This window comes from Amyelois transitella, chromosome 4, assembly GCF_032362555.1.
Source record: "Amyelois transitella isolate CPQ chromosome 4, ilAmyTran1.1, whole genome shotgun sequence".
Taxonomy (NCBI): domain Eukaryota; kingdom Metazoa; phylum Arthropoda; class Insecta; order Lepidoptera; family Pyralidae; genus Amyelois; species Amyelois transitella.
The window spans coordinates 1793957-1821406 of record NC_083507.1 but is presented as its reverse complement, the minus strand read 5'-3'; the positions used below and the strand labels follow the sequence as shown (position 1 = coordinate 1821406).

General features: G+C 35.0%; 1 protein-coding gene across 5 annotated transcripts; it reads right to left on the bottom strand.

The window, feature by feature from the left end:
- Window positions 1-124: 124 nt before the first annotated feature.
- On the bottom strand, window positions 125-27071 carry LOC106130961 (amidophosphoribosyltransferase). Of its 5 annotated transcripts, none has more exons than XM_060954260.1 (14): window positions 26935-27071; window positions 19709-19872; window positions 17615-17723; window positions 16567-16713; window positions 14671-14794; window positions 13877-14007; window positions 13151-13269; window positions 12039-12074; window positions 10895-10984; window positions 9654-9812; window positions 8883-9010; window positions 6219-6440; window positions 5096-5216; window positions 125-4605 (listed from the first exon to the last, which is right to left on the bottom strand). In XM_060954260.1, exons 2-14 carry the CDS (start codon window positions 19863-19865, stop codon window positions 4451-4453), a joined length of 1698 nt encoding a protein of 565 aa, XP_060810243.1. In that variant the 5' UTR covers window positions 19866-19872; window positions 26935-27071; the 3' UTR covers window positions 125-4450. The 5 variants fall into 5 exon arrangements, with proteins under 5 accessions (XP_060810243.1, XP_060810244.1, XP_060810245.1 ...); XM_060954261.1 differs by lacking the exon at window positions 26935-27071 and adding an exon at window positions 26604-26741; XM_060954262.1 differs by lacking the exon at window positions 26935-27071 and adding an exon at window positions 26443-26567.
- Window positions 27072-27450: the final 379 nt, after the last annotated feature.

Here is a 27450-nt window from a genome sequence, read left to right as displayed (position 1 = left end):
GGATAGGTACGGGGCATAAACGATACTTGACTGACACAAAAATCCACATAAATTAAACAACTACCGTTTATATTTACTTATTTATTATAAAACAAATAGCGCAATTGTTACTGTAGAAATAAATGAGTTTATACGTAATTCTTTTCAAAACAATATTTTTTTTATATGCTTTTGTTTCATTGTGTTAACAAGGTACCTACCAATATTGGAAATAAAATTACAAAGTAACGCTATCTATCTATCTGTTACGATATTTACCTAAAATAGTAAGTGTTCGAAAGAGACGCATGTCCCTTTCGAATGAAATATCGATACCTATAGGTAGGTACTACTGAACATCTCTAGTCGTTGTAGGTATTTATTTGTCGTTTTAATGTGCCTGGCGCTGGGGGCACGACAAATAATATTAAGTGTGACGGTTAAAAGGCTAATATTATAAAACTAAAAAGTAAGACACAGATTTATAAATTAACAATTTTATTACGAAGTAATTGGCATATGCCGAGTACAAAAATATAGTTCAGCTCAATGCAACAATTATTATTAAAATCGAAGTCATGGATCCACAGATCATAATATATCTTAATTAAACAGATCGATATTTGAAGCACATCCACAATCATTCGAGTGATATTATTACAATTAGTGTAAGTGTTCTACAATATACGTAGATGGCAAAATATTCGAGAAAATTTTGGTTTTCGAGAAAACGCATTTTTTTATTGTAAATTATAACAACTAGGGTAAACCAGAGAGTGATTGCCCACAGGCAGTGATTGCCCGTTTTTAGAAAAAAAATCTGAATCAAAGGTTGTGTTCTCACTTGTTTCGTATATAATTTACTAGGTTACTCTATGGTCAATTTATAGTAGATTTTAAAATTGATAAGTGTTAACACTGAAGAAAAAAAAACATTAATGGTATATTTTGTCAAGACGGGTGAACGTGTTACTCAAACAGGTAAGCTTTTTAGCAATTTTTTTAAGGAATTACTTGCTTAGAGGTTAATTTTTTTTTGCATTTTATTTGATATTTCATTATTGGTGTATGGTTATGACAAAAGCATAAGTGTTATGTTATGTTTTTAATGAAAATATTTGCAATCAGATTAGATTGAACGGTTTTTTAATGGTGGGCAATCGCTGTACGTATTTCGGCATATTTTTAGTTATTGCCCACCATAATTTTAGTGATTGCCATGGTTTATATGTATAGTTATTGCCCAGGGCAATCATTATCGACAACTTTTTGATTAAGTCAGTAATGTTGCCGTCACATTTATTAGCTTAATGGCTTGCGCACGCGCAATAATATTGTGACAATAATATTTTCATAATTTTTTTTGCACTATGTTAATATTGTCTATACAGGGTGACTTTTAATTCAACTGTATAAATTTAACTGTTAAGTATTTAAAAACGTTAAAAGAAAAATATCGGTTCATATTTCAGAAAGTACGAAAAAAATCCTCGATCCTAAATACGTCATATCATCCCGGCCGGCGGAAAAGCGACGCGTAAGATTCAGAGGTCAACAACACAATTCATTCAGCTGAGCGATCTCGACAACTCTGTACTTTACTTGATCTTGATACTAGAAAAATAATTTATTTTTCAGACATTTATTTACTTATTATTGTTTAGTTTTAATTTCTTTTTGTAGTGTTGGTCTTTAATAAAACGTGTGACGTAGTTTTTGAGGGTTTTTTAAATGTGAAAATGATGACATTTAATTTAAATAAAAAAAGGCTCAAACGGCTCAGAAGCATGGGTATAGTCTATGTTTAAAAGGATGCAGTTGTTTTAAATGTCACGCTGTATTTTTGCCACACACACGCAATAATATTGACAATGTAGCAAATATTGTTCACATAATCGCGGGTATCCAATCGCTATGCACAACATCTTATTGGCTGTTATTATTTTATTCACACTATGCCAAAGACACCACAAGTGCAATATAGCAAAGAATATTTACAGAAAGCTATCGAGGCTGTTCAAGATACTTCTAACAATTTTTCTACAAGGCAAATTGCTGAAAAATACTGTGTTCAGTCTCCGCTTCTATATTAAAAATCCGGGACATAAAACCAGTTTAGGACCATCTATACTATAATATAATAAAGCTGAAGAGTTTGTTTGTTTGTTTGAACGCGCTAATCTTAGGAACTACTGGTTTGAATTGAAAAATTCTTTTTGCGCTGAATAGACCATTTATCGAGGAACGTTTTAGGCTATATAACATCACGCTGAAACTATAAGAAGCAAAGAAATAAAAGAAAATGTGAAAAAAATCGGGGATATTATCCATCCTTGAGGGCTTCAATAATGCCCAAAATAATTATTCCACGCGGACGAAGTTGCGGGCACAGCTAGTCACCTATATTAACTGTATCTGAAGAAAGTAGTTTGGAGGATTGGATAATAATATCGGCTAGAAAAGGATTTCCTCAAAATAAAGAAGACATTTTAGACTCCGTGCAAAAGTTTTTGGAAGAAAACCCGCGCCCAAATTCGTTTTTTTAAAATAGGCTAGGTGATGGTTGGTGGAAGGCATTTTTGAAGAACATCAGAAGGAGTAACAAAAGTTCAAAGTCTAATTTATCAATTAAGGGTACTGGGCAATTACTGTGCTGTGATGTGGGCAATTAGTGTAAGCAATGGGCAATAACTGTACATTTTTGGATAATTTTAAATTTGTTTAATTATTTTCTAAGCCATGTAAGTTTTGACTAAAAATCGTTAACACTTTGATGGAGATCTTATTTAGACATAAGAAAAAAATTATAAATGGTTGAAACTTGTAATACTTTTTTTATTATTTGAAGCCAAAGTGTTCGAAGTCCTTAAGTGGGCAATAGCTATACGGTTTACCCTATAATGTTGAAACACTTGTACAATTAAAAGGAATGATAAAATTAATTAAAAATGAGTTAAATCTTAGCCCAATTTACAACAATATAATATGCTTACTCTTAAAAAAAATCTTAACACTAAAATTGAATCACCGTAGGTAGGTTAAGTGCAAAGGTCCATCAATACATAATTTTTGGTAATGTTTAAATATGTATAGACTTTTGTACTCCATATACGGAAGTCGAAACCAGCACGACTCTTCTACTTCATTGTTTCTCAATCCTTTGAAGGGCATTCGCAATAGGTATTAAATGAAAAAAAAACGAACATTTAATTTCCACCACTTTTTAAGATAAGGCTTTAGCTCGTGCACATTATAAAAAAAGTTTTTATTGTGACTATAAATATAAAATTAGGATTGAGAAACAAGGACGTAGGAAATTTTAAAATATAAAAAGGCACTTGGGTATTTTACTTACATTACAAAAATATATAGTTTAAAAACACATTTTACAAATTGAGGAATGTTTTAAGGAAGACATATGTTGATTGTATAAAAAAAATTAAAGGTACATATCTTTTTTTCAATAGTTTTTTTCTAATCTAAGATATAATATTAAAATAATTTTTATTATTATTGTAAGAGAAAATTTTTCACTTAAAGATCACTGCTACTTATTTTGTCCTTTAATAAAAGTATTAGGACATAATTAGAAATGCATCAATATAGGTACAATCTCAAAGTAAAATTTTAAACAAACGAAAAGTTTTCTTTTTATTCACGTTACCGCCCGCAGTGATTAACTTCTAAACTTAAATGAATTTTAAAATGCCAATTACCAAACAGCACGAACAATGAATAAAATATAATAACTAAAGTGTTGTACTTAGATTGTCTGTGTGTACTTTATTTATTCAGTCTATGTGTTGATTAATTTGTAAATATAAAAAATGAAACATTATAAAATAAATATTATAGCTCAATAAATTCATTTCCTTGGGTCCGGGGTGATTTTTTTTACAAAAATGTTATTATATAATCTATAACATTCAGCCTCAAGATGGTCTTAGGTGTAATGTATAAACATTTGACATAGCAAAACCAATGTTATATACATACATGTACACGTCCTATTAACATAGGAGAGTTCAGACCCGTACAAACATTAAATATTTTGGAAAATGATAAAATAAAAGCTTAAGCTACAAACTATTTTCAGAAGATAACATCGATTAATGTCCATTATTCGATCACCAGCCTATGTGGTCTTAAATACAGCTGAGTCTGAACATGTTTCTTTTTCCGTACCGTAACCTCTGTTTCGTGTAAGCGTCGCAAAACTCTGACTCGTTTTAAAAAAAAACCCATTATCTTCATAACAGACTCGTGATTAATAAGAGCGTACCTATCTCCATTATAAAGTAACTTTCTTTGATCGCGCAAATACGATACGGAGTTACATACACATATAATCACGTCTATACCCCTAGCAGTGTAGACAGAGCCGACAGTTTTGATACGAATCACAGGCCCGCTCAGCGTACAGAGGTACGGTACGGACAAAGAACTCGACCCCGGCTACATATGATGTGAATCACCAGTCGATATCCTCGGGGACTCCCCCCGGGTATTCCCCGGTGAGGCAGGCGGTGCAGTGCCCCCCGAGCCCCTCGCTCGGCGTTATCTTCATGTTGTAGTGGATGGCGCTCACCAGACCTTCCACGCTGAGGTATTCGAGGCTGTCAGCGCCTGGAATATAAACAAATGGTTTTCTAAATAAGGTAAAATGTACGAAGAAAATTAAATACAAAAGAGCATTTGAGCGTCTATCTTTTGATTTTCATGCCTAATTCAAAATGCTTAAAGTAGGTCATGTTGAAATCTCCCCTGGATTTAAAAATTTATATTATATTTCGTAATTATTTAATTAAAATATATTACGTAAAAATTATAAAATTTAACTTAAGACCTAATACAAAATCTCCTTTATTTACAAAATATAAGAGATTCATAAAACATTTCACAATTTTTTATTAATTAATTTACTTTCAAATAAAAAAAAAAAGATATTGGTATATTTGTCTTCTTATACTTCTTCTTCCTTTTCAGCTCATCCAGAATTTTAATTACATTTTTTTTAATACAAATTCATATAAATAGCCAGTATTATTAATGGAATCTAACGCCAACACTGTCATTTCTGAACTTAATCTAGCCAAACAATTAATGGTCCACTCACCAACATGCTCGGCGAGCTTGAACGAGTCCATCTTGTTGGCGATGAGTTCTTCCCGCGTGGGAATGTTGATGCCCATATAGCACGGATATTTGAGCGGCGGAGACGCTATTCTGATGTGGACCTGCGTTAAAGAACCGAATAGGTTAACACGTTTGCATGGCGAATGGAGATTCAGTTAATTAAAAATTTTATATAAAATATATAAAATAACGTTAATTCTCACGTTGAATAGAATAAATAAATAAAATATGTACAGAACAAATTAAAGAAAAAGACCCAATTATTACCATTTACCTAGACGAACGTATCTTGATCAAATTAAGGACGTCCTTGGAAAGAGTGAGTATAGCGTGATAAGGGAATGTTGTAATGTGAAAGAAGATGTAGTTACAGGAATAGAAAAGAGTATGTTGAGATGGTTCTGTCATGTGGAGAGGATGAATGAAAACAGGTTGACTAAGCAGATATACATGGAGAGTGTGGAGGGAAAGGTCGGAGTGGGAAGACCTAGACGAACATATCTTGATCAAATTAAGGACGTCCTTGTAAAGGGTCAGGTCAAAAGTACCCGAAACCGCCGAGCTTGCATGAAGAGAGTTATGAATGTGGATGAAGCGAAGGAAGTATGCAGAGATCGTGGCAAGTGGAATGAGGCAGTCTCTGCCTACCCCTCCGGGAAAGAGGCGTGATTTTATTTATGAATTACCATTTCGTCATCTTGGATGTTCAACCATGTTGTTTTTAGAATGACATCAACAATCTTTTCGTGTAGTGTGCGTACGTGTGCCCGGCACTGAATAGGATCACTGCATATCTTACCCATGGATGTTGTAAAAGGTGACTCAGGGTTAGGCCAGTAAACTTGGGATCCTTATGGGCTATGGACTGGCGACCTGTCACTATTTGATTATCAACTCGATCATCAAGCCATACAGCTGAACGTGGCCTTACGAGACTGTCGGCCCTGTCTACTCCGTAAGAGATAAATACATGATTATATGTATGTACGTCAACAAAATTGAGTTCCAAGTAAACACTCAAACATACAAACATAGTTAGTTACTTTTCCAGTTTAAAAACTTGTAAAATACATTTGACATTTCCAAATTCAAAACAGTCTCACCTCATTGGCGCCGGCGTCCCTCAGCAGCTTTATGATTGGTCCGATCGTGTTCCCCCTCACGATGCTGTCGTCAATGAGAACTATCCTCTTCCCCCGGACGTTTTCGGACAAAGCGCCGAATTTCTTCGCGACACCCAGCTGTCGGAGTCTAGTTGAAGGCTGGATGAATGTGCGGCCGACGTAGCGATTCTTACATAGAACCTCCATGAATGGGATGCCGGACTGTGGAGAAATAGCTATGATTATTTTTTTAATTTACGGCCTCTGTGGTGCAGCGGTGGTGCGCTTGTCTGTGTCACCGGAGGTCCCGGGCTCGAATCCCGGCCAGGGCATGATGAGAAATGAACTTTCTCTGATTGGCCTGGGTCTTGGATGTTTATCTATATAAGTATTTGTTATAAAATATAGTATCGTTGAGTTAGTATCTCGTTACACAAGTTTTCAACTTACTTCGAGGCTATATATATTTATATTTATTTTAATTTACTCGACATTTTTTACACATGCGCTTTGGAAGCGGTAGTAGTTATAATTAGATTGACTTGATGTGACGTCAATCTATACTAATAGTATAAAGCTGAAGAGTTTGTTTTGTTTGTTTGTTTGTTTAAACGCGCTAATCTCAGAAACTACTGAACCGATTTGAATAATTCTTTCACTGTTAGATAGTCTATTTATCGAGGAAGGCTATAGGCTACATTTTATCCCGGATTTCCTACGGGAAACGTCAACAATGCAGGTGAAAGTTGAATGAGTCGGCCATCTGCGAGCTTTCCACGCGAACGCTGCGCAAACCAACAAAGATATAGTAAAACAATGTACTAAAGATGTGAAGTACTAATTTTTTGCCACAAAAAAGTCCGCGAGAGCATATATCTATCTCTTAAGGTTTACTTACAATAACCACTTTTATGTTCATTTTTTAAGATTTTTTTTCATTATAAACATAAGTTATTTTGAAACCAATTTTCTTTAATTCAGTATTAAACCTTATCCAAATAAATATGTTTATTACTTTCGGCTTTTCATGTAGACGCAATCTTTCGATCGCTCTGCTCTATCCTACTTCCTACATATAGATAGGTATCATTCTACTTATAATACTTCCTTTGTATGTTTGTCTGTTTTTACCTCTTACCTACTTTTAAGCTGATTATGTCTCTATCTTTTAAGATTGTTGTTGCTTATGAGTATTTAATTGTAAACACAACTGTCTTTGATATCACTTAATTTCAATGAACATCTTAGAAGATATTGGTTTGCACAAACAAACACACAAACGCACAACCTCTCACCCTAAATGCATATATACGGTCTCCGTTCGGTCGCGGGTAATGATGTGGGCCAAGTCGTCGCCAACTCGCATAACAATTAGCAGCTATAATTGATAAAGCCGAGGAGGATGTTTGCAAAAATAAATATGATGCCCAAAATAACTATTCCACGCGGACGAAGTCGCGGGCACAGCTAGTAAGTGATACCCGGTATCCAATTTTGAAAATAAATCTATTCTATTCTACTCGACGCAGCTCAACATTTGATATTAAGAGCCGCGAGCAGCCATTTGTCCTGGGCGAATCATATCACTGACAATGTTTACAAGATTAGCCCGCGTGAATTTGGCGCTATCTACAAAAAGCAACGAATTTAAATTATTATTATACCGCCATCTAACATAAGAAAGAAGAAGATATCATCAAAAACAACGATTTAAACGCCACCTTAGTTACAAAAAGCTACGAATTTAGTACTTCCTACAAAACAATAGTTTTTTTATAAATAGATACGATGGGAACTTTAGTTTTTACCGATATATTAGGTACCTTATAACCCGTTAAAGGAGAAGGCTCCAGACTCTAAGTTATATATACGTGATATTTTAAGAAGATTGATTCCAAACAAATAAACTCACTTTCGCATACCAACTAGAATCATATAGTTTGATGTAAGTAGCGTTTCATTCGTTACTTTCTTGTTGACGATATTAATTTATCAGTTACAAGGCAGTTAAATTTAAATTCGCCGCTTTGTCGATGGCGCCGAATCCACACGAGCGAAGCTGCGGGCAAAAGGTAGTTAACAATATACTAGCTGTGCCCGCGACTCAGTCCGCGTGGAATAATTATTTTGGGCATCATTGAAGCCCTCAAGGGTGAATAATTGTCCCCGTTTTTTTTTTCACATTTTCCATTATTTTTTCGCTCCTCATAGTTGCAGCGTGATGCAATATAGCCTAAAGCCTTCTTTGATAAATGGTCTATTTAACGCAAAAATAATTTTTCAATTCGAACCAGTAGTACCTGAGATAAGCGCGTTTAAACAAACAAACAAACTCTTCAGCTTTATAATATTAGTATAGCTGTGCCCGCGACTTACTACGGAATAGTCACTGAAGCCCTCAAGGACGAAAAATTTCCACCGTTTTTTTCACATTTCCATTATTTCTTAACAAACAAACTGTTCAGCTTTATAATACTAGTATAGACTAGTATAGACTAGCATAGACTAGCATAGACTAGCATAGACTAGCATAGACCAGTATAGACTAGCATAGACTAGCATAGACTAGCATAGACTAGCATAGACCAGTATAGACTAGTATAGACTAGTACTGACTAGTATAGACTAGTACTGACTAGTATAGACAAGTTGTCGAGCACGCACCTGCCTGGCGTAGCCGTGCGCGGCGGCGGTGCCCGACTCGGGCACGGACGACACGATGTCGGCGTCCACGGGCGACTCGCGCGCCAGCATGCGGCCGCACTGCATGCGCGCGGAGTACACCATTTGACCTGACATAAACGTACGTACATACATACTGTTAGTACATAGAGATAGTTTTTTTTTTGTAAAATCAAATTTCATAGTTGTATGTTGAGTAATAATCTTAATAATTGTAATTATATTGAGAGGGGGTGTTGAGATACAATATAATTACATAGTTGGCAGTACTGTTTTTATTTGTCAATGTTGTCGCTCTTAACTCTACTTGTCTTGTGAGTTTTTAAAAGTTAAGAAAATAAAGCATTTGTACGTTCATCAAACAGAAATATTTTATTTAATCATAACACATACTGTCACGTCTATGTGTCTTGCGGGGTAGACGGAGGCCAACAGTATTGAAAAGACTGACAGGCCACGTTCAGCTGGTATGGCTTTGTGATGGGATTGAGATTCGTGTTGTGACAGGTTGATAGCCCATCGCTTACAGGTGAGATCCCAAGTTTATGAGACTTTGCCAATATAGCGGGGCGAGATTGAGAAGTAAAAGCCAACTACGGGATAACAACTCTACTTCGGTAACTTATAAAAAGAAATACAAAACTCGCTCGCTATAAGAATTATTTTTCGGGCCAAAGTACCTACAGGCCAGCAAAGTCACGAGTGGACTATTTAAAAAAAAAAAAGCATAACATTTCATAGACACACACTGACCTTCAAACATGCTATCCGCTCTGGCGAAGTAGACATACTCGAATATGCAGAAGGCCTGCTGTTTGTCCGCGGGTCTGTCCACCACAGTGATTGTTCTGATTCCGTGGCGGGACATCTCCACTATTTCCCCGGGCAAAACTTCGCGGACGTAGCGGGCGCCTGGATGAACAATTGATTTTATACATACATACATACATACATGTGGGTTGTGAACGTTTTTTATTTAAGTTGTTTCGTTATTTTTAGTTAGCACTGGCAGCTTTTATTTTAGAAGAGTAAATTGATGTAAAATGTCAAAGAGAAAAAAGATTAGACATTGAAGTTTGAAAGATGAAATCGAAAGAAAATATTTGTTTTACTACATCCAACTGAGTAATCCCACATACATATAGTCACGTCAATATCCCTTGCGGGGTGGACAGAGCCAACAGTCTCTGAAAAGACTGAAAGGCCACGTTCAGCTGTATAGGGTCAATGATGGAATTAAGATTCAAATAGTGACAGGTTGCGAGCCCGTCGCCTAATAGAAGAATCGCAAGTTAACTAGCCTTTCCCTTAGTCGCGTTTTACGACACCCATTGGAAAGATATGAAGTGGTCCTATTTTTTTTTTTTTTTTTTTTTTTTTTTTTTTTTTTTTTTATTCATTATTATAGGATATTATTATATCGCTTAATAATTGTCGTATGGTTTAACAACTTGGTTGACGTCAAATATATTACTTAAAAACTAAGTTTACTGCCGCTTCCAAGGCGTCAGTGCAGAAGAAGCGGTAACAAACTGCATTCTTTAATGTTACCAAGAATATTTAACATTAATGGACACCTGGACAAGCAATAGATTTTTAGTTTTGTAAAAAAGATTTGTAAACCATCCTAATTGCAATAGCATAATAATATATATACTTAAAATGTGATTTGTTTGATTTGAAATTTGTTGCCAATACTATTGCAGGATGTAAGAAAACTTAATTAAAATGAACTCAAATTAAAACTAAAGCTAATTCTATTTATAAAAAAAAAAAAAAAAAGATTACAAACTAAAATTTAATTTACAATATAATTTAAAATAAATTCAAAATTTTCATTCATTATTATAGGATACTTCACATCGCTTTATAATTGTCAAATCTTCTGATTTCACAACTATGGTTGACGTCAAATAAATTACTTAAAACTAAGTTTGCTCCCGCTACCAAGGCGTCAGTGCAGAAGAAGCGGTAACAAAAATAAAATAACTCACCGATAGACAAGAATCCACATGACTCTGAAGACACGACCCACCCTTCGGCTTTCTCTTCAATGCCGTTCTTCGCGCAGCCGTTCATCAAAACTGCAGCATAAACACGCAATGTAATTCGAAATTATGATATATGTAAGTAATCGGGAAACATCACAATTGATTACGAAAAAAAAATACATTCCCATACAAATTTGGTTATCGATATCAGTATGGAAAAGTAAATTTATTTTACGCTTTGTGCTATATATTTTATTATAAGAAACCCATTCAGTTTCATTCTCCAAGCATGCTGTAAAAAGTTTCGCAAGGTATCTAGCCGTGATGATATGAATGAACGAATGAATGAATGAGATAATTAATATGTTGTATATTTTTAATGCTTTAGTGTTTTATTTTTGATGGTGTTCTCGAATAAATACGTTTGACTTTACTAGACATCATCTAAAAAAATCGTAAATTATTAGTGGAAATTATCATGAAGGAGCTGCGAGTGTACTCTTGTTAAATATGTGAATTGAGATAATTTTTAGTTTATTTATTAGTTCGCGATTTTTTTATTGGAAATGATACTCCGATGTAACATTAGGCCCATATTACCCAGTCCTTCAAACACAAACAAAAACAATTGAAAAAATGCTGCAGTGCAGTTTGTTACGGCTTCTTCAGCACTTTAGAAGCGGCAGTAAACTTGATTCGAAAGTAATTTATTTGATGTAAACCAATGTTGTGAAACCAAATGATATGACAGTTATTAAATGATGTTGAAATGATATGTAATAATGAATAAAAATTTTGAATCGTAATTTGAAAATTAGGATTAGAATTTGGATGTGAGATCCATTTTGAAGTCAGAAATTACTTGTATGGATTGACGTATGTTTATGAATTCTATGAAAGAATCCGATTTTGTAATGATAGTAGTATATATATATATTTCGTGATAAATGGTAAAAAAATTACACATCAAATGCGTTCGGTGTTAAAATCATTAGATCATACAGCATCTACTACTTTATTACTAATCAATATCAATGTGCAAAACGGTGTGTGAAAAAAATCTGTTTATAAAAAGCAAAAAAAATATTATGTTAAATTTAATGTAATTTAAATGTTAAATGTTAGTAAAATGAAATTCATGCGTTACCCGCTGCATGCTGTGCCGAATGTTGTTTGTAGACATCTGAAAAAAGTGCAGTCGTGAGATGGGAGTCACATGAGAATAAATAAATCAATATAAATAATATATACAATACAATAATCAATATAAATAATGGAAAATGTGAAATAAAACGGGGAAAACTTTTCATCCTTGAGGGCTTCAATGATGCTCATAATAACTAATCCACGCGGACGAAGTCGCGGGCACAGGTAGTATATGATATAAGACATTGACTGACGGACAAGACACAGTCCATACCGCTAAGTGAAGAGACTTGAAATTTGGCGTGTAGTTTCTTTATATGGTCTAGGGGTACACTTACAGAGGATTTCCTGATAATCTCGCGGGAAATGGAATTACCATAATTCGACTTAGTTACTTAATTAGACTTAGACTATTCGTTCGTACTCTAATTTATATATATTTTCTTTATTTCTCACCTGACCTTGTTAAGACCTTAGGAAAAAGCAAAATTATTATTTTCTTTTAATGAACAAGTGTCCCTTAACATGCGTGAGTAGGTGATGTTAGATCATGATGAGATAGAAAAATCGTCGTTATTACTAAGACATTTTATATCAAAATGCAATAAGTAATAAAAACCCTTACCTATCCGAAAGTAAAAAAAAAAAAATATATAAAATATATAGATGATTGTCATTAGTCAGAAATAAAAATAATGTCCCCTCTATATTTTTATATTTCTATATGTTAAGAATGTTCCCTATAATTAGCGCACCTGTATATTTAAAATTACCAAAATGTCAACATGTGCATTTTTTTTTTGTTTTTATTAAAGAATAATATTAACACCGTGCCGTGTGGTTCCCGGCAGCAATAGAAAAAAGAATAGAACTACTCCATCTCTTTCCCATAGATGTCGTAAAAGTAGACTAAGAGATTGGCTTATTAACTAATAGAGATTAACTTGGGATTCTTCTTTTAGGCGATGGGCCAGCAACCTGTCACTATTTGAATCTCAATTCTATCATTGAGCCGAATAGCTCAATGTGGCCTGTCAGTCTCAAGACTGTTGGCTCTGTCTCGTCTCTTGTTGTTGTCATGGTATGTATGTATGTAATATTAAGCCGACTTACAGGAAGATCCTAGTGGCAGAATTTTGCCGAGGCAGAGCGGCCGGTTGCCATAGGGATCCCGTACCGCGTAGATTTTGTCCTTCAACATTATCACCAACGAATAACTCAGGGGGGCCAGCCTGGTGGAAAATAGACAAACCAATTTTAACCCATGACTTCCCACCTGGTTCCTTCATAGTATTTAACATCCAATTTTTCATGTCAGTTCAGTACTTACAAACAATGAAAGTTACAAGCTTTACCTGTTTTTAATATTGTACACGTACAATTGACTTGTGGTTCTCGGCACCAGTAGAAAGAAGAATAGGATCACTCTATGTCTTTCCCATGGATGTAGTAGAGGGCGAGTAAGAGATGATAGGCTTAACAACTTGGGATTTCTCTTGTAGGAGATGGGCTAGCAACTTGTCACTATTTGAATCTCAATTCCATCATTAAGCCATACAGCTGAATGTGGCGTTTCAGTCTTTTCAAGACTGTTGGCTCTGTCTACTCCGCAAAGGATACAGACATGACTGTAATGTATGTCTTATATATAAAATTCTCATGTCACAATGTTCGTTCCCATACTCCTCCGAAACGGCTTGACCTATTCTCATGAAATTTTGTGAGCATATTGAGTAGGTTTGCGAATCGGCCAACATCTATTTTTCATACCCACACAATGCAAGACAACGTTTGCCGGGACAGCTAGTGTATGTATGATATGAATCAATTTATTCTCACCTCATAAGATTGTTGATCCTAGCAGGCCAATCAGGGCCGTTAGTTTCGCTCTCCGGCGGATTCAGACACAGCGCCTGAGTGATCAGCTCTGAATCTGAATGCGTGGACAAACCCACACCGCGACCTAACACCTGCAATCAAGATCAATTAATCAATCATTGAGGGTTAATGATGGCCTTTAATCATGTTGACATGTCGACTTCCATATTTGAATTTGTTTCTTATGCGTTATTTCTCACCAACCATAGGTGACTGATTCAAAGTAAAGCTTTATAATACATACATACATATAATCACGTCTATATCCCTTGCGGGGTAGACAGAGCCAACAGTCCTGAGCGGACTGATAGGCCACGTTCAGCTATTTGGCTTTAAGATAGAATTGAGATTCGAATAGTGACAAGTAGCTTTATAATTTGTGTGTTTATTGATATATTGCTTTTTGTCGTGTGTTTCTCGCGATTTTTCTCCGTCTGCTGCAGTTGACAAACTCGCCGTTGTGCGCCATTAGGTCTGAATTAGTTTCCTATCACTTGTTTCTCACCAACCACATGTGACTGATGCAAAATTATAGCTAAATTATGTACGTGTTAATTAATATATTGTTATTGGTCGTGTGTTTCTCGCCATTTTTCTCAGGCTGCTGCAGTTGACGAGCTCACCGTTGTGCGCCATTAGGTCTGAATTTGTTTCTTATCCGCTGTTTCTCACCAACCACACGTGACTGATGCAAAATTATAGCTAAATTATGTACGTGTTAATTAATAAATTGCTATTTGTCGTGTGTTTCTCACCATTTTTCTCAGGCTGCTGCAGTTGACGAGCTCGCCGTTGTGCGCCACGGCGAGCGCGCCGTGCGCCGTGTGCACCACGAACGGCTGACAGTTCACTTCCTCCGACGCCGCCGATGTTGAATACCTGTTTTAAAGATAATTAAAAATAGTATCTCAATTAAATCAATATAAAAAATAAAACAGTGAACAATATAAGGGAAAAGTAGCGAAAAAGTATTTAGGCGTCCATATAATAATAAATAAATGGCTGAATGGCTGAATCAAGGGTCATGCAGAAGGCAGTACTTCTAGACACGGCACACGTCGTCAGAAAGTTTCTTTTCTCTGCAGGAGTAACTCAATTATTTTCTATAATGTTTTCATTTTTTATATTATATATGAATATTACAACATTGTTATATAAGAAATTTTAATAAATAAGTTTATTGTAATAAATAAAAACCTTATGGTTCATATAAGGAATCTAAAAATTGGAAATTGTAAGTAAACGAAACTTGTAATACACAGATACTATATGAAACATATTTCTTTAGATGTATTAATATCCGGAACTTTTTGACGGAGTTTTTTTTTTTGTATAATTTTTTTATTTGGCCAACATATAGGGTGAAATCTTTAGAATACTACCACCCTTTAACATGGATGTGTAAAAGGCGGCTAAGGGAATATAATGAGCTGTGATGATCCAATAGGGTTAAGGTTCACCAGCAAAGGCTTCGGAAGTCAGACGTTTCGTGTCAAAACCTAACTTAACCAATACAGGATTAGAGCCAAAGGTATCTTGACCATTAGCTCAAAAGGCGTACCCCGGGCTCCTCTCCAGAAGGTGAGGATGTAACTTAGAACGTAAGGCGTAAGAATTACTTATAGTAAGAATAGTTTAAAATAACCACAAAAAAAAAACACATGCCTCCCTATTACATAACACACGTTATTCGCGCCAATGTTTTCCAAGACAGATAACACTGATAACAACTTTAGCGGGAGTGACCTAAGATCATGTTGCGTCAGTCACGCGACTTCGAATCCTGCGTTTCGCGTTATCGGGACCAAGGACAGATAACAGATATGAACAACTAGTATTTCTCAGCAATTTTGTATGTTAATTACATGAGTAATTCTGTGATTTAGTGGGAGCGATGATTCGGGCTCGACCGGAAACAAAGGGAAGTTCTTCCGTAAGGCTGTCAAGTTTAGAGGTTTTATTATGCTCCAATCCATGAAATCTACAATAACGTGATTTAGCATACGCGCTGTGATTGGCTTGGTGGCGTGTGAACTTTGTTACTTAACATTAAAATTTAAAAGTGCCGTGTGGTTCCCGGAAGTATTAGAAAAAAAAGAATAGCACTACTCCATCACTTTCTTGGATGGATGTCGTAAAAGGCGACTAAGGGACAGGCTTATAGACTTGGGATTTCCCTTTTAGGCGATGGGCTAGCAACCTGTCACTATTTGAATCTCAATTCTACGAGTAGCATCAAACCAAAAAGCTGAACGTGGCCTTAAAGTCTTTGAAACTATTTGATGTGTCAAAGTATAGAAGTTTTTATAATGTATGTATGTAAAATTAATTAAATTGTATAATTTCTTCAATGTATAAGAGAGTTATGAATGTGGACGAAGCGAAAGAAGTATGCAGAGATCGTGGCAAGTGGAAAGAGGTAGTCTCTGCCTACCCCTCCGGAAAAGAGGCGTGATTTTATGTATGTATGTATGTATGTATAAGGAGGGGAGGTATGTTTGTGAGTGTATGTGTATACTATTCTTCTATCTCCTAAATATAAAAGAAGGGGCAATGACTGACTTAGATATTAATGCACAGCCCAAACAGCTGCGTCTTGAGATTTGAATATTTAGTTTTACGATCTTGGTTAGTTTCTTTCAATAACTAACCTGGTGTGTCCAATGCCTAGGTTTCCTTTGAGTTTCTTCATGGCTTCATCGTTGAATATATTGTTTATGAGGCCCATTCCCTTGTGAGTGTTGAAGGTGCGCGCGCTTTTGCCCTCTGATGTCACTATACCCGCTGACTCCTGTCCCCTGTGAAATAGTTAATTAAATTAAAAATATTTAAAATCTCTTACACAAAACCATGGCGGCCATTTTGGATTTATCATCAAACCCTTTTAACCTATATTTATATTTTAAGTAACAGTAATATTTACTCTGTGTATATATTGAAACGTTCAGTTTCAAAAACTGCTTTTACAATATCCATCTAACCGGGTCCCATATCTTGGAAAAATCTTAATTTTCCATATTGTCAAACAAAATGACTATCCCCGCATTATTAGGGTGGTCCGCTCGGTCGCCCAGGTACTTTTAAAAGTGGAATAATTACGTAACCCGACATTTTATGCCAGCAGACATCTAAGATCGATTTCCATCAAATAAAAATTGTTAAAAAACACTCCCTATTTATTACATTTGGTTGGTGTTTAAAAATAAACTACGAGTATTATATATCCCCAAACTTTCTTTAATCTATCGAAACGCTATCGATAGAATAACTAACACTTTGACGCTAACTTACACAAACAAATACACAATTTACTGGTTACCTGGAAGAGATCGCTTTTAATGATAAGGTCGCCTTTTGCTGCTATGTTATTAATACATGATTGTGGATTTGCTGTAATTTATTGCGGCCACGACAAACGTATCTTGATCAAATTAAGGACGTCCTGGTAAAGGGTCAGGTCAAGAAAACCCAAAACGGCCGAGCTTGCATGAAGAGAGTTATAAAAGTGGATGAAGCGAAGGAAGTATGTAGAGATTGTGGCTAGTGAAAAGATGTAGTCTCTGCTTTCCCCTCAGGGAAAGAGGCATGATTTTATGTATGTATGTATTGCGGTGCAATGAAGAGTTATTGTATTGTAGGTATAGTTTCCCAATCGTGCGCTAACACTAAACGAGACCGACCAAGGTTATTATACCATACCTGTGCTGTAGCGCCACCAACCCCAGACATATGACTTGGGCAACATCCACCTGAGTAGGCCAGTCTCCCGTGGCTATAGCTCCGAATACTCCGCATTCGTGTGTTAAACCTGTAAATAAATGAATAATATACATACATATACTCACGTTTATAGACAGGGCCAACAGTCCTAGAGACTGACAGGCCACGTTCAGCTGTTTGGCTTTATGATGGAATTGAGATTCAAATAGTGACAAGTTGCTAGCCCATCGCCAAAAGAAGCTATATAAGCTTATCAGCTTAGTCGCCTTTGACGGCATCCATGGGAAAGAGATGAAGTGGTCCTAGTCTTTTTTAAATTACTGCCGGGAACCACACGGCACGCCAAAATAATAATAGAAGGAGCTAATATTAGGGTGAGTTGGATTTATTATCTCTTTCTGTCTACCCCGCCGAGAAAGAGGCACAAAAATATTTGTATGTATTATAGAATCTTTATGTTGAAAAACACACGTGTTTTTAATTAATGTGTGTTGACAAAAATATCTTAAGTAATAAAATATTGATGTTAGTAACAAGAGTTAAATATGATAAGTATTACGTTTACTAGCAAAGATTAAAGGCCGTTTCGCGTGACCTACATATATTGGCGCACAATAAATATTTGAGCGAAAAAAATGGCTAAGCGCGTGTCGGTCTCGCGCTAAATGGTTCCGCACAGCAAATGTTGCCGCTCGACAACCAAAAACATAAAGAAAGCGTTTCTATAGACTTATTAATAGTTTTAGAAAAAAACGAAAGTGTTTATTATATTTATAGGTACTTTGTCGTCATCGTAATTCGATAGTATCGATAGGCCAATCAAGAGTTTAAATTAAAAAAGGCCATACTATTGATAGGCATATATTTATTATGATAATTATACATGTGATGTATTTTTTTTTATAACTTTGCACTATTTCCTGTAACAGTGTAAATTTCTGTGCAAATAAATACATTACTATCGAACTTCGACGAGTTTATCAACACTAACAGCAACTTTTTTAATAGAACATATTCTCTGCTTTTATTCTAATAAACATGTATGTACATGTCTTCACAGTATCGCTTTCAGAAATGATAGACTTAACATTACATAAAGTAGGTAGTTGAGTTACGTTACGTTGTCTTGTTACCAAAAATTAATTTATTTGTTCCAGAGAGCTGCGATGTTGCAAAATGGAACTGTTTGCTCTTGAAGTTTCACTCAAAAGTTTACTACGAGGCTGGCATAATCACATCAAGTGATTAGTTAAAGCCAAGTTCATAAGTTAAAAAAAAGTGGGATTTTTTTTATCCCATAATAAAGTATCGAACTTATCTTGAGGCTACTTTTATCTGTATGTCCCAAGACACAGAACCCTAATAAAACATTGTGATATCACAATATTGGGAGCCATCAGCGATATGGTCATGACATTTTAAATGAACCTTGCATATTATAAGAAATATAAACTGTCACTTTAAAAATAGAACAGTGCCGGAATGATGATAATGACTACTACCATTACTATATATCAACAGCTTTAACCTAAAGAGAGGATTTTACAGAAAAAAATAATTCTTAGTTAACCTCTGGCACCTAATCAACTATATGCATTCGTAATTTCATCAAAATTTGTGCGCTGTGTAACCTTGAAGTCTTTCCCATTTCTAATATAATACAAGATAAATAGACTATTGGACCATAAGTGTAAAACATGCAAAACAAAAAACGTAAAAGGTTCTTTTTTAGGCGATGGGCTAGCTAAATAAATAAGCCAAATAGGTGAACGTGGCCATTTAGTCTTTTCAAGACTTTTGGCTTTGTCTACCCCGCAAGGGACGTGACCATATGTATGTATGTAGGTTGGTAAAGATAGATTGTATAGAAGAATTCTAAGTACATAATCCTAAATAATTTCTCAATTCTATAATTAAGCCCAACAGCTGAAGGTGGCCTAACAGTCTGTTCAAGACTGTTTGTTGGCTCTGTCTACCCGGCAAGGTGACGTGACGTGAGACGTGAGTATGTATATACATACATACATATACATACTCACGTCTCTACATACGTATAGAAGAATGAACAAATACCTGATTCCACCGCGCCCCTGCCGAATCTTTTGCTTTTGATCTTCACTTCATGAGTCCTCTCCTGGTCGCATCTGCAGCTGTCCAAGTTCTCACATTTGAGCCTCTCCGTTGTGTCGTTGTTCTGTGACGTACTGACTGGTCCAGGTGAGCCGTCCATATTTGATCTGGAGAAATAAAAAATTTTAATTTTAAAGACATACCGCAAGGGTATATCATGGCTATCTCTACTGCCGTGTGAAAAAATAATAGGACCACTCCATCTCTTTCCCATAGATGTCTTAATATGCGACTAAGGTATAGGCTTATATACTTGGGGATTCCTCTTTTAGGCGATGGACTTGCAACCTGTTAAACAATAATACAATAATATTTTAACTAAACGTTACCTACGTTTCAATATTTAAGAGCTACTTACTCAAAATCGTGAGGAGGTGCAAATTGAAAAAGAAGCATCTTAAGTAATTAGTATAAATTTGAGAACGTTACTGTGTTTGATGAGTTGAAGTATTTAAGATAAAGTGTGTTATGTTATAATGGACCTAAAAATGCCAATGTTGGATTTTCTTTCCCTAAAAAGTGGACAAACCCACTGCGTTGGAAACATTCCGGGAAGTAAGTCAGTGTTGTCGTTTTCTTTGAATTTCCTTAATATCGTGGAAATTAAATTTCAGAATAAAATCTTAACTTAATATATGTCAGTACATATTTGTTTCTTATTTTTTATCTTGCCACACAGGTGATTGTAGGGTACACTTACGCATAAGAGATCGAATATGTTTTTTGCTAACACATAGTGTTTTATTTAATATTGCCTTTATGAAACCTATGCCAATTTAGGGCAGCAAAATCAGATTTTGAATTCACTTCACCTGAGTTATAAGAGGTTTCCTTGTGTTTTATGCACACAAATAAAGTAAAAATTAAATAACTTAACTAAGTGATATAGTACTTCGATAACAAAACAAACAGCATTATATATTAAACACACAATATCACTAATGGAAAAATTTCTTCCATGTTTACAAACAAATGCAACTAAATCTTTAAACGTCAATGAACTCTTTTCCTTTTCCTATCATATTATAATAAATACTTATATAGATAAACATCCAAGACCCAGACCAATCAGAGAAAGTGCGTTTCTCATCATGCCCTGGCCGGGATTCGAACCCGGGACCTCCGGTGTCACAGACAAGCGCACTTACCGCTGCGCCACAGAGGCCGTCATAATATTGTACAGGATAAGACAGATTGATCTAAATCTAAAGCAAGTTTAAGACGTGTGTTTGTAAAACCAACCAAGTGTTAATATGGTGTTCCTCCTGGCGTCAAAACCAAAATCAATATTTTATTCAGAAAATAGGCCTTCGCAGGCACGTTTCTCACCATTTTTAAATTTAATAAATTGAATTTAAGTTGTAACTTATATATTAGTATTTTCCAAAAGCTAAAAACTACTTAAGATACTAATTAGTACCTAAACACTTAACCCCATTGGCGCCTAGTGTCATATAAAAAGTAAGTAGACACAACCCACAAACTTATATTTTGAGAACGATAAATGCGATTGAAAATTTAATTTGTACCTACCTGTACACTGTACTGTCCGTCAATATACCCAAATTCCTTAGGATAGAATCAAAATTCACTTAAAAACTTTTATCACCGACAGATACTAAATTAATGAATTAATTTTTACTTAAAACATTATATTAATAAATATAAAATTTAAGTATCCACTTTAAATAAGTCTACACTATTTCCGGATACCAGACTAGCATATCCTTCGCTCACCCTGCTAGTCACGAAAGTAAACTAACCGAATCTTCCATCGAGATATCATTATAAACTAAAGCAATTATTTAATTACCCAGCTGACTGATAAAGGAATAAAACAAAACAAACCCTGTAAGTAATTTGTTATATGTAAAGAGTAGATACTTCACTAACTAATATAGAGCGCGCGAACTAAGTTTTTAAGAAGCCTTGTTTAAAGGTACTCTTAAGACGCAAATGATATAAGCATAAAAAAATCGCATATGTACTTTATTTATTTATTTATTATTACACTAGCAGCTTAAAGCTGATGCGTGTAAGTATATTTTACTTTGTATATTAACGGTTTCAGAAATACACGTATAAACCTTTATTCGTCAGAAACTTTCGCGTAACATTATTCTTTGCACTTTCTTAGTATTCAAAGTATTCTTAATTTTCCAATAACTACTGTGGCCCTAGCTTAGAATACGATAACACTGCAGGCAAGCCTTTATTTTATTATATTTGAAGATAAAGAAATTCTCAATAGCAGTATTGTTTCACATATTTCTCGAATATTTACACTATTTTTTGTCTCACATCTTATATTCTGAACAAGTACGCGCTCTACAGTAAATACTCTCTATTTACAGTACACCAATAAACATTGTTGTTTCTGCACAATAAGATCTATGTTTTATCCGCAGCTTCGCCTATTTCCTGCTTTGCAAAATGGGCGCCTTCTACACGAGCGAATTTATTACCACAAAAAGAATCTTCTTCGTTAACGTTCGTTCTTCGATAACGCTTGAAGAAAAACAAACAAACAAACTTACTTTCTCATCTATAATGTCAGATGGGCCTCGGGATGATAATATTGCTATTATTCCAATTGTTTTTAAATTACTAATGACGTACTAGGAGTATGAGAAAAATAATATTGGTACATATTAATAACAACAAACAAGACGTCATAGACCGGGCCGACCGTCTATAACCAGATGCGGTCATTCATATTAGAAACGAATGCAGTTTGACCTCCTTGATGACTTCGTAAGACTGAAATGCCAACAAAGTATTCGATCTTTTTTGTGAATATAGTATCCAAAGGGAAAACCGTACTTAGACAGACATCGGAGAAATTTGTGTGGCGTTAATCCCGTGTACATTCTTGCCTCGCTGAAGAAGAGCTTAAGCAGGCTTTTGACATGACCCTGGATTATGTACCACACGGTGCTTACATGTAAATATTATTATTTCTGTGGAGACAATTGAAATTCGTTGGTGGCATGTCGTCATCCGAGCCGAGGGGGGTCAGATAACAGCTGACATTTGAGTACATTTCCACCGTCAATAACCAGATGCGGTCATTCATATTAGAAACGAATGCAGTTTGACCTCCTTGATGACTTCGTAAGACTGAAATGCCAACAAAGTATTCGATCTTTTTTGTGAATATAGTATCCAAAGGGAAAACCGTACTTAGACAGACATCGGAGAAATTTGTGTGGCGTTAATCCCGTGTACATTCTTGCCTCGCTGAAGAAGAGCTTAAGCAGGCTTTTGACATGACCCTGGATTATGTACCACACGGTGCTTACATGTAAATATTATTATTTCTGTGGAGACAATTGAAATTCGTTGGTGGCATGTCGTCATCCGAGCCGAGGGGGGTCAGATAACAGCTGACATTTGAGTACATTTCCACCGTCAACGCGCTCCAAACACAAATATTGATAAGTCTGTATTATTAGTTATTATCGGTTGCTTATTCAAGCTGTAATAATCGAAGCAGATTGCCTGATACAGTTATTATTAGATATTTATTATGTTGAACTATTATTCTCAATTGAGTTTTAGAATCGATATTCAAGTCTCAGTTAACATAATAATAAATTCAAAAGTTATTTTTGTGTCATCGCGCACTTTATAAACGGTTCTAAGGATAGTTGCATCTTTTCGTGTTCTTTAAGTTCTCTAAACCACACGACTAAACTGATTCCCCTGGGACAAACGGCTGAAAACCATTAAGCGATAATAACAAAATAAAGAAAGCGTCTTGGTTTTTTTAAAAGAAAAATATTTCATACAAACATTTTCTTCCCTTAAGTTTTCATCATTAGCTTTGGTCCTGACAGATTTTGATTAGAAAATAAATTTGAGTTACCCCGCAAAGGATGCTGAGTCTGACCTCTGGTCTTCGCATAAAATCCTGACTTACATAAACCAGGATCAATCGAAGGCACACCCGGTATCCTCTACAGAGAGCTGAAGATGTAACCGGTTCGCGATTAGGAAAGCTGATGGAAAATAAACAACAATGACAACTTTGTGGCCACATCTCTACGGCACACGTCACAACTGCCAATCACACAACAACTGTCACTTATCTAAATCAATCAATCAATATACAAAAATATGGACTAGAGGCCGCCCGCGACTTCGTCCGCATGGAAACCCATCAATCCCGCGGGAACTCCGGGATAAGCCTATATGTTATTCTGGGTCTTCAGCTAGCTACATACCAAATTTCATCGTAATCGGTTCAGTAGTTTTTGCTTAAAAGAGTAACAAACATCCATATAGTATGATTGCATATACATACACAATTGTGGAACTAATATACAAAACTGAATACAGTTCCTTTAAAATACCCTTGGAAATGTTTTTGCTCTTTCAGAGAATACTTTTGATTAATTTATTTACTAGCTTTTACCCTACGCTTCGCCCGCGCGAATTAGCGCCATGTACTAAAGAATACATTCCATTATACATTGCAGATCATGTCTGGATGCAAAAAGAGCAACTACAAGATGAGATCAAAAGCTGAACTGATTTCCAAGAGCTCAGCCCATTCTAAGATGTTTGTGCATCTAATTGGAGTCGCTGTGGATTATATGTATGCTGCAAATATACTCGTACATATATGCAAATAATCTGAGTACTAAATCATGTAATCTTGGAGTGGTAAATACCTATGTGCTACATTTTTTAAAGATTTGTTCGAGGAGAATACTATGTAAATAGGACCTGTTCACCTTTTTCTATAGACATTGTAAAAGGCGACTAAGAGAATCACCACATTTATCTACTGCAGCTTTTACCATGATCCAATACGGGTTGTTCCTTTGTAAAGGTTGCAGAGGTCTGATAGAAGTTGCTCTTAGCTATAAAATAATTACCCGAGTTGCTTATAGATATAGATTATTAATATTTTGAGTTATTGAATGCATAAATCCGACTTGTCTTATCCAGGATCATAGTCATAAGGAACACCCCAAGCTGTTCTCCAGAAAGATGTGGATGTAACTGGGATTAACACTGAAGATTTGCCATCAAGCAAGTTTTAAATGTAATAGGCTATTTGACAAAGTTCTAAAAACTATCTTAGGCTATTTATTTGTTTATAAGGAGCCCTACATAAATACTTTTCTGCCTTTATTACAGCTATTTTATTAAAAAATCGAAAAAGAAAATGCAATATTCAAATATGCCGCCAAAACGCGACTTTTAGCAATATGGCGGCCATACGTAACTTTCGTGTAAATATCATACAAAGCTTGTTGGTGTTTCGAAAAGTTTTGATTTTCTCTTGTTTTATTTAACTCGTGCCACGTCATATGTGTGAAAATTATTAAAATGAGTTCCTATAAATGTTGTGCAGTCCCTAAATACACAAATACAACAATAAAATCTCCTACGAAATCGTTTTTTTCTATGCCGATGGATTTGAATATTCGCAAGAAGTGGTTTCAGATCATGATCTAAGATCAGTGGTTACCAAGATATACTTGCATTGATGTTTTCACATTCCTTAGTTCGGCAGCATAGAAATCTGGATTGTCTTTAAAGAAGACGCCAACCATTATTGGGTCCACTTTTGCCAAAAGTGGACCTACCAAAAGTCTTTTGGTAGGTTTCGACTGTCAGCTTTCGTGAAATTGGTTTCCATGATTAAATACCTATGTTATCTGAGTAATCCTGAGCGATCAAACACTTATAAAATCATGAAAAATAATAGCTAACACTAAGGAACAGTACGATCCACAGTCTGTTTATGGATAATTGACGTCATAATAGAAATAGCCAATCACGTTCGTTTTTAGTCACGTGACAGCTGCATAAAAAAGCCTGATTTTCTGAGACGGATTTTGTTAAAATAATGCAATATTTTTATCTCGCGTTATTACAAATCGCTCCAAAACAATAATATTAAGACCAATGACATAAAAGAAATGTATATTTTTATAACAGTCAAATAGCCTATTGTATTTTTTTTTTTATTTTTGTTGACAGTGACATTGGTGAGACTTATTTATTTTATATATTTATGTACATCAAGGAAAATAAGAAAAAAACTTAAAGTAAAGAGAAATTCAGTACTTATTTCTAGAGAAATTTCTTCCAGCAGACCCATGATGGGCGAGTGGAATAAAAGACTTTTGTGTATCTTAAACTTGGATATGAAACCGAAACCAGTAATTAAGTTTTAAAAGTCTATTTTAAACCCATTAAATTAACTTATGAACTTGCTTCTCTTTTAAATTTATTTTCACTTTCTTTTTTTCAACCTGTGTACAACTAGGTATAACTAGTTGAGGAATGCCTCTAAAGACGAATCTATCATCCTATTCCCTTTTCTATTTGTCTCTAACTTCTTTCACATGACAACTTTTGATCATGCCATTTCTTGTCATTCACTTTGCATTGAACATACTCCTTATTAAAACGAATTGACCCTCTTTCCACCTTGAATTGGATTGGATTGAAGTCAGTGCAAAAGTGAATTGGGTCTCATTTCCAACGCATCTTTTTTTTTTTTGCTTTCTGTCACTCTACAGCAAAGTTTCACTTCAATAGGTATAATATTAAACCACCTATAAATGAAAACAGGTGAACAAAACAGAAAGACAAAAAATCGTACAAAAACAGAGTTAATTCATCATAATAGAATAATGTAATATTAGAATACGTACCTAATAAAATTCACAAAGAGATTGTTTGTTTAATTTGTCGGTTCTTCGGCAGGCTAGCAAGCAAGCAAGGGAGAAAGTCGCGCACAAAGCGTATGTTGGTCGCGCATTATTTCCTAGGTTATTATTATTTAATTTAGTTGTGACTATTATAAGGTACCTACCTAGAATTAGTAGCTTTTCACTCGCGACAATGTTGACACGAAAACTATTCCAAATCAAAATAAAAATATTATAAACATTGGAAGTTAAAACTTCGCTTCGCGTAAGTCAAAAGTCAAAACCATGTGGGTAGGTGAAATGTCATCTGTTAACCTACCAAATAGAAGCAATCGCCTTAAATTATGACAAAATATTAAAACTGCAACAATTTCATTTTGGAGCATAATAAATTATGGCGTCAGCTGACAAAAAACAGAATGAATTTAATAGTATAAAGTAGCTATAGATATCCATTATTCACGAACACAAACGCAGATATATCAATAAACTTACCAGAATTATTAACTGGAGGAACGATAGATAAAATAGGTATTAAACTTTATGCCGCACGCAACTGCTATGAAGTAACTAGTATCAAGAAATAATTACAGATTGAATTAATTGAACGTTTGTTACATACAAACTTCATAGATATTTACATTTATTTTGTATGAAGTTAATGTGCGAATGAAATAGCTATATATTACAACGCCTACATTATTTTGATACTTGAATGTGTTTCCCTATTTCCAACATTCATTGATTTCTTCAGGGCAGCCAACCAAACTGAGCAGACTTCACGGTCGTTGACAAGCAAGGCGTATATTTTATCTTTTTTCTATGTTTTTAGGTAACTTCAGAGTTAAAGAAAAATAGAGGATAAGACTATTGACAATCAATTGTCTTAAAATTAAAGTGCTAACTGATTTTCTTTTAACATCCGTGACATGTGTAGGTTTTTATGTATAACTAAACTAAAATTATTTAAGAAATACCGGGATTGAAAAGTTTGGTGAAAAGAAACGTGTT